We start from the raw sequence: 7392 nt of genomic DNA on the forward strand, positions 1-7392 counted from the left end.
AGGAGTTACGCGGGGGGGAGGGCGAGCCCCGCGGCGGGGCGGGGGTCCCTGCGGAGCTGCGCGGGTCAGGGAGCCCTGGCCCTGCCCCCGTGGGACGGGCCGGCCGGTGCGGAGCTGTGCGGGGAGCTGGGCCTGGCGGAGGTTTGGTCCGTCAGCCGTGAGGGGGACGAAGTTTGGGAATAAAGGGAGGGTTTCTTCGCCTAGTCCCGGAAAGGAAGGAGAGCGGCGAAGGGGAGTCGCGGCCGCCTGCTCCGCGGGGGGCCTGGTGCCCGCCTCTGGCGCTTCCAGCTCGGCTCCTGCCTGCGATGCTTGGAGGGTCCGGGCAGGGGCTTTCGGCTGCGCTGCGGGGCCGGAGCCGAGAGGAATGAGCCTCCGCGGTCCCTCTGCAGACTGACCTGGGTTCGAAGCAGAGAAGCCAGATAGATTCTCCAGCTCCCGAAGGATGCGAGTAACTTAGCGCTTCGTGTTGCGGTCCCCACCCGGGCACAGCTGTCTCCTGGAGAAACAGACCCGAGGGACTGATCTGTTGTACATCCCGTTACTTTACACCGAGCTTGCAAGACTGTGCTGCAGCCTCTCTTCGTGCAAGGAGTGTCACAACAGCATCTTTTGTTTCTGTTGTGAGCTGGTACCAATTGTTCACTTCAAAATGATGGTCCGGAAGGGGGAGGGCACTGTAGAATAAGTGGTGATACGGTGACATTTAATGTAACAGCTGTGGGTGCCGGGGGTACCTAACGGGGGCTCGTTGCTGCGGTGCACAGGGGACACACCTGACCAGGTTCTCTCTTTCTGCAGCGTCGAGTGAGCCCCGTGGAGACGCCCTAGAGGGACCACCCCCCCGTTTTTGCATCTCGCTGAGCGGACTATGGTGGCAGGAAGATGTTGGCTCGGAAGAGTATCATCCCTGAAGAGTACGTGCTGGCACGGATCGCTGCCGAGAACCTGCGCAAGCCGCGCATCCGCGACCGGCCGCGCAAAGCCCGCTTCATCGCCAAGAACGGCGCCTGCAACCTGGCGCACAAGAACATCCGCGAGCAGGGCCGGTTCCTGCAAGACATTTTCACCACCTTGGTGGATCTGAAGTGGCGTCACACGCTGGTCATCTTCACTATGTCCTTCCTGTGCAGCTGGTTGCTCTTTGCCATGATGTGGTGGCTGGTGGCGTTTGCCCACGGTGACATGGACCCGAGCACAGAGAGCGCTACGAACAGCACGAAGTGGACGCCTTGTGTGACGTGTGTCAGGTACCGTACGGTCAGTGGGATGAAGAAAGGGGGGGGAAACAGAGCTGCCTGCTGTCCTGCCGGTGCCTAAAATGCAGCTTTTGGTTTACATGAGCCATTGTGTTTGCCTGAGACAGTTGAAAAGTGCAGTTCCTCTAGACTACGTAAATTCAGCAAGCCTTCCAGGCTTGGAAAATACTGTACTGTAGATTTCTTTGATTCCTTACAGGATCTGAAAGAGAGGGAGACCTGCTGCTTTTCATGTGTCTCCACACTCTGTGGGTAACATACCTTGCCTGTCGAGATAAGAGCCTGCTGCAAGAGTGGGTATGTGTTATATGTATTGTAACGTTGTCTGCGGCAGCGGGAGCATCCCCAGCCCGGTGCAAGCCGCTCGCCGCACCAGCAAAAGGAGGCAACCCCAGAAGTGGTGCCCTGAGAGGCAGGGGTGCCAGGCAGGACTAGTGAGAAAAGTACCACATTGGGCAGCTGTATGTCTTTCAAGATATGGTTCTCATGGGACAGCTAAATATGGGGTGTTCAAGAATACCCTGATGAAGCCACAGGCCATCAGTTTGGGAGAGGAACAGTTTCCATGGCATGCTTGATGTGCCAGGGAGTGAGAGCTTAAGGAGCTACTAGGTTAAATGTCACCCATTAAAGTGTTTCACTCTCCATCCTCAAAGCCATGACAATTTTCCAGGTGCTAATAAACTGCCACATACAGACATAGAAGAGTTTGTTAGTTGGAGGAGGGGGTGAGCAATAAAACCGCTTTGGCATCTCATCAGTAAAATCTCTTCTTGTAGCTCTAGGTTTTTAAGCAGAAAAACTTGACTTTATACGATTCAGCTGCTGTTACACATTGCAGAGCTGTGAGAGGCTGGTGGGGGCTGCAGGGCCCACTGAGACATCAGCGTATCTGCTTCAGTTTTCTGTTTGCTCTTGCACATAGTTTCAAGGCACCAGATTTGGAGGGACATTGTATCTGGCTCATGAGGAAGTGGAGAGTTCTTTCTCCCTTTGTTCTGATGGGTTTTTTGCTAAATTGAAATTTTCCAAGCTAAAGGAGTTGGGTATTTTTCCAAGCTAACCTACATCAGGTTGAGGGGTGGGGCAGAAAGGTGGAGGGTATTGTCTTATGTCTTTTGCAACAACTGGCCACAGCAGTTCCCTCTGAGAGGAGACGTCATGACCCAGCTTGTGCCCGCTGGGTTGTCACCCCTCAGCGTTTCTGGGATTTGTCCAACCCAAGTTAGTGATTAGCTACACCCTGCTGGCTCTTCAGAGTCAGCTGCGGAGACATCCCTCCATTTGTTTGGCAGCCCCCTCTGCTTGGCCCACCCCAAGGGGCTCCCCACAGGGCTCCCGGGTCACCTCATAGAGCTGAAGTGAGGTCTTTGTGCCCATGGGACAAGACAGACCCATGGCTGTCGCTCTGCCCCTCGCTCCCTCCCCACTGCCCCGCTTGAGGCAGCCCCACGCCAGCGGTTCTCCCAGGCTGACTGCCAACCTCTGTGGCAAGGACAGCATGGAGGGCTATGAGAAAGCAGAGCGCATGAATCAGTGCAGATTTCTGGGGTAGGACATGACTAAGAACACACTTTGCTCCCTTGTGAGAGTACCTGGGGTGATTCAGCCATGGAAAACATTTTTCTGGCACAGTGAAATACTGCACCTTTTTAAATCTGGCTACTACTATGGACAAAGTCATGAAACAGCAACATGATTGCTGGCATTTTAAAGAATGGTGGGTTGTAGGATGCAAAATACATTTAATACTGCAATGATATGAATGCCAAAATAATGGCAAATATTTTTTAATCTACGTTCCTGAGGTGTAGGCTCACAGATGTTTCAGGAGAGCTTTCCTGGCTAGGCACCGTTACAGCTTTACAGGAAACCTGGTTTTCAAAATTCTAACCAGTGTCTTGAATTTGCACAGTGCTTTAATTTTTCAAAGTAACTGCAGAAATTTCTAAGTCTCACAGCTTTGTCTCAGAAAGCAAAAATTACCCAGAGAAGGAGACTGTTACACAGATCTAAGGGAAAAGACCTGGAGATAGTGTGATTTGCAGTTTCTGGCTCCCTCTTCATGTGATCAAAACACTGTACAAACTTGCTGCTTCAGTTACTTTCACTGTAAGAAGGTGGATTTTCTCCACAGAGCTTTAAATTGAATTAAACTGAATTAAGTTTAAACTAGAACCTTCATTCTTCATGTAATGAAATATTCATGAACATAGGAAAGAATTCCATGGATTCTATAAATTAACACCTTTGTCCCTGATTTCTTCAGAGTGAAATGCAAAAACAAACCCCTCAATACCAATTGGCAATCTCTGCCAAAGATTAAAAAAACAGAAAAAGCAAAAAAACCCAACAAAACAACAAAGTTCTTTCAAAGATGTCTTTGCAGAGTCTGGCTGGTTTTCTGAAACCAGAACTGAACTTTTTTACTCTACATAAAATGATGCATCATCTTGCTTATGCTCTTTTAATGTCTTCTCATGACTACAGGTTCACTGAAAAATACAGTTAGGGTAAAACAAAGGAAATGGCATTTTAAAAGCAGATTAACTGAGAAGCAAATCAAACCCAAGAAATAGTTTAGAACCCTTTTTTTTTTGCATAGGTACAGCCGTGTTGAGCATGGCTGTGCTTCAAGTGTTGATGCATTGTTCTGTGTTAAAAGGATGATATTTGTTTATGTGAGACCAAACGTGCTGCGAGTCTACCAGATAAACACTGAGATACTGATTTTAGACATAAGAGGCTTTGATGAAAGAAGTGTCTCATTATTAAAGGAAGTTAAAGACCCTGCTATTTGCAGGAGATATGACACTGTGGACTACTATACATGTATTTTGGAAAGTTTGTGAACAGCAGCCTCTGATGTCCAGCACTATAGCACATTAGTGATATTTAACCTAAACCACACTTCTACAACCCAGTTCTCTGTTGAAATTGTCCAGCTAGTCTTACCACAGCAGTGAGCCAAACCCAAACCTTGGGTCACAGCATTGTCCTCCTGCAAGGATGTGTGGAATGAACCATGGAGGCCACTGGCCTCTCTCTGCTGCCTGATCCTGCAGGTTAGTTGCAAGACAAGCAAGGGTTTGGGAAGTGTCACCATGATGGGAGTGTCCCCCTTCCCTCCAGGAAATCCAGATAAAGTGGGTCACAACTCAGGTAGTATGAGTGAAATGCTGCAATTTTCCCTGTTTCCTTTCCCAGCACAGGCTGATGTGCCAGCAGATTGCTCACTCTTGCCAAAACCACCTCTTTCCACCAAGAGCTTCATGGGATGGAAAAGGTGGAAAGCCCAAGTGTTACAGCACTGACAACTAACATAGTGGGTATCATGTGTTCCTGAACAGAGGATATAGTGACCTTCTCAGTGTCACCTAGTGTCACAGATGGTCTTTTAGGAGCTCAGGATCTGAGATCTTCCCTGTGACCGTCAGATACTGCACTGATCATACGAAACGAGTCACCAAGCATGCAGTGCTTTTTCTGGTGTTAACAGAAGGCTTAAATGTACCAGAACTGTATAAATAGGTCCTTAAGTTTGTTTCCAGAAAGTCTATGTTAATAGCTTCTCAATTTGTGTTTGATGTCACTAGCGTTAACTTTGTTCAATCTTCTCCAGGTCTTTCACCTCCGCTTTCCTCTTCTCCATTGAAGTTCAGGTGACCATTGGTTTTGGGGGCAGAATGATGACAGAAGAATGTCCCTTGGCCATCACGGTCTTGATCCTGCAGAACATTGTGGGTCTGATCATCAACGCTGTCATGCTGGGCTGCATATTCATGAAAACTGCACAAGCTCACAGGCGGGCTGAGACTTTGATTTTCAGCCGGCAGGCGGTCATTGCAGTTCGAAATGGCAAACTTTGCTTCATGTTTCGAGTGGGAGACCTGAGGAAGAGCATGATCATTAGTGCCTCAGTGAGAATCCAGGTAGTGAGGAAGACTACAACCCCTGAAGGAGAAGTCATACCCATTCACCAAGTCGATATCCCTGTGGATAACCCCATTGAAAGCAACAATATTTTCCTGGTGGCTCCCTTAATCATTTGTCACATCATAGACAAGCGGAGTCCTCTGTACGATATCTCTGCAGCTGACCTCGCACTCCAGGACCTGGAGCTCATCGTGATACTTGAAGGAGTTGTAGAAGCAACTGGCATCACGACGCAGGCGAGAACCTCCTACATAGCAGAGGAGATCCTGTGGGGCCACCGCTTTGTGCCCATCGTCACCGAAGAGGAAGGCGTGTACTCAGTTGACTATTCCAAGTTTGGCAACACCGTCAAGGTGGCAGCGCCGCGTTGCAGCGCTCGGGAGCTGGACGAGAAGCCATCCATTCTTATCCAGACCCTGCAGAAGAGCGAGCTGTCCCACCAAAACTCCCTGCGGAAACGCAACTCCATGAGGAGAAACAACTCCATTCGGAGGAGCAACTCCATGCGGAGAACCAACCCCTCCCTCATTGTGCCCAAAGTGCAGTTCATCACACCCGAGGGAAGCCAGAGCGCCTCAGAAACGTGATAGACAGCTTGGTGTGAGCTCAGTGGGCTTCGGAAGGAGGAGGCACCTGTTGTGTGTTGTTTATTTTTTCTTTTACTTAAGAAAATGAGAACACGATGCAGAAAAGAACCATGCAAGAGCTATTTATTCTGTTACTTACTGAAAGCACCAGCTAATGACATTAGGAAACACTTAAACACTTAGTGTATGAATTAGTAAAACATGGCACGTACACTAAAGAAAACACAGTTCACTCATGTAACATAATGTGTATTTATACTTGTTTTAATGGCACTCTTGTTTTTTAATCCTATTTTTTCTATCAAGGGTCACTTTCATATCTTCTGCTGCTGGCTGTCACAAAATGTGTTTTTTTCATATATAATGGGTTTCCCACCTGCAGGCAGAAGTGAGTGTGTTTTCAAAACTGCTTCATTCAACAGCTCCCACAGATTTTGTGCAGGATATTTGATTATCAATCTTTTGAGGGTAAATTCCTTGTTCTCTTGAAAGAAGCAGCTACATTAATGGAATCATAGAATCTTAAAATGGTTTGGATTGGAAGGGACCTTAGAGATCATCTAGTTCCAAACCCCCTCCAAGGGCACCTCCCACTAGACCAGGTTGCTCAAAGCCCCATCCAACCTGGCCATGTGGAAAGACCAGTGAAATCATTCCTCAATGATTTCTCTTCAGTGATTTCACTGGAGAAGAGCCAGTATTTTACCTTCAGTTTTCCAGACCTTTTTTTTTTCCATTGGTTTATGGCAAAGGCATTTAGAGAGCAAGTTCAGGTCCTCTGAAGTGGCCTGACAATCCCACAGGAAAACTGGTGCCAGGCAGCACCAGCAGAAAAACCAGTGAAAAAATGGCATGGCTGCTTGCAGAGCACTCTTCTTCTCACGGTGAGATACTCCACTGCAGGACACCAGGCATCTGTAACTTCACTGTAGCCCAAGCTGAGAAACTCAAGTCCTCCTGGCTGCCACCTGAGCATCCATTTCACTGAAATTGTTCAAGCTGAAAAAGGCAAATGCCTCTTTAACATCCTCTTCATATCAGTGGAAGACTAAATCCTGTTTTGTTTTCTCTTATCGATTCACACACTGAAAGGCAACAAATGTACTTCCTTCACTTGCAGTATTTTTTGTAGGATCAAGTCTGTTTGCATCAGCAGAAGGTTACTTTTTGCCAGTGGGAATTAATGAATGGGAATGAGAGGGAACAATGCCAATAATATTAAATAGACTATTTTCAAAACTATGTGAATAATTTTGGGGGGGACTTGGGTGCTGCTAGTGAATTACTATTTTTCAGCAGTGTCTCACCTGTTTTTTTCTAGAATATGGCACTGAGAATTGTTGGCAAGCAGCTTTTCTCTTCAAATTAAAATGGGCATTTGATATCTAGAGCTTTCCTAAAAATGACATAAAAAGTTTTTCTATGAGAATAAATAAATGTATGGCAATGAATTGTATCACATTTGGTAATGCTAAATTGAGGCATACTTTTTTCCTCCATGAATAAGAAATATAATTCTAGACAATTTCCTGTTTATATTTCTTACAAAAGTTGTCTTATTGTGTCTGTGGCTCAAAAGAAGCACTATCCTTGCACTGACTCTCCGAGTCACT

At 47.3% G+C, this 7392-nt stretch overlaps 1 protein-coding gene across 1 annotated transcript; it reads left to right on the forward strand.

The window, feature by feature from the left end:
• The first annotated feature begins 803 nt into the window (after positions 1-803).
• On the forward strand, positions 804-6284 carry KCNJ8 (potassium inwardly-rectifying channel, subfamily J, member 8). The gene is made up of 2 exons (XM_010002957.1): positions 804-1247; positions 4879-6284. The coding sequence occupies exons 1-2, from the start codon at positions 883-885 to the stop codon at positions 5777-5779; spliced, it is 1266 nt and encodes a 421-aa protein (XP_010001259.1). The 5' UTR covers positions 804-882; the 3' UTR covers positions 5780-6284.
• The last annotated feature ends 1108 nt before the right edge of the window (positions 6285-7392 follow it).

This window comes from Chaetura pelagica, unplaced genomic scaffold (assembly GCF_000747805.2).
Source record: "Chaetura pelagica isolate M959 unplaced genomic scaffold, ChaPel_1.0 scaffold117, whole genome shotgun sequence".
In the NCBI taxonomy this organism is placed as follows: domain Eukaryota; kingdom Metazoa; phylum Chordata; class Aves; order Apodiformes; family Apodidae; genus Chaetura; species Chaetura pelagica.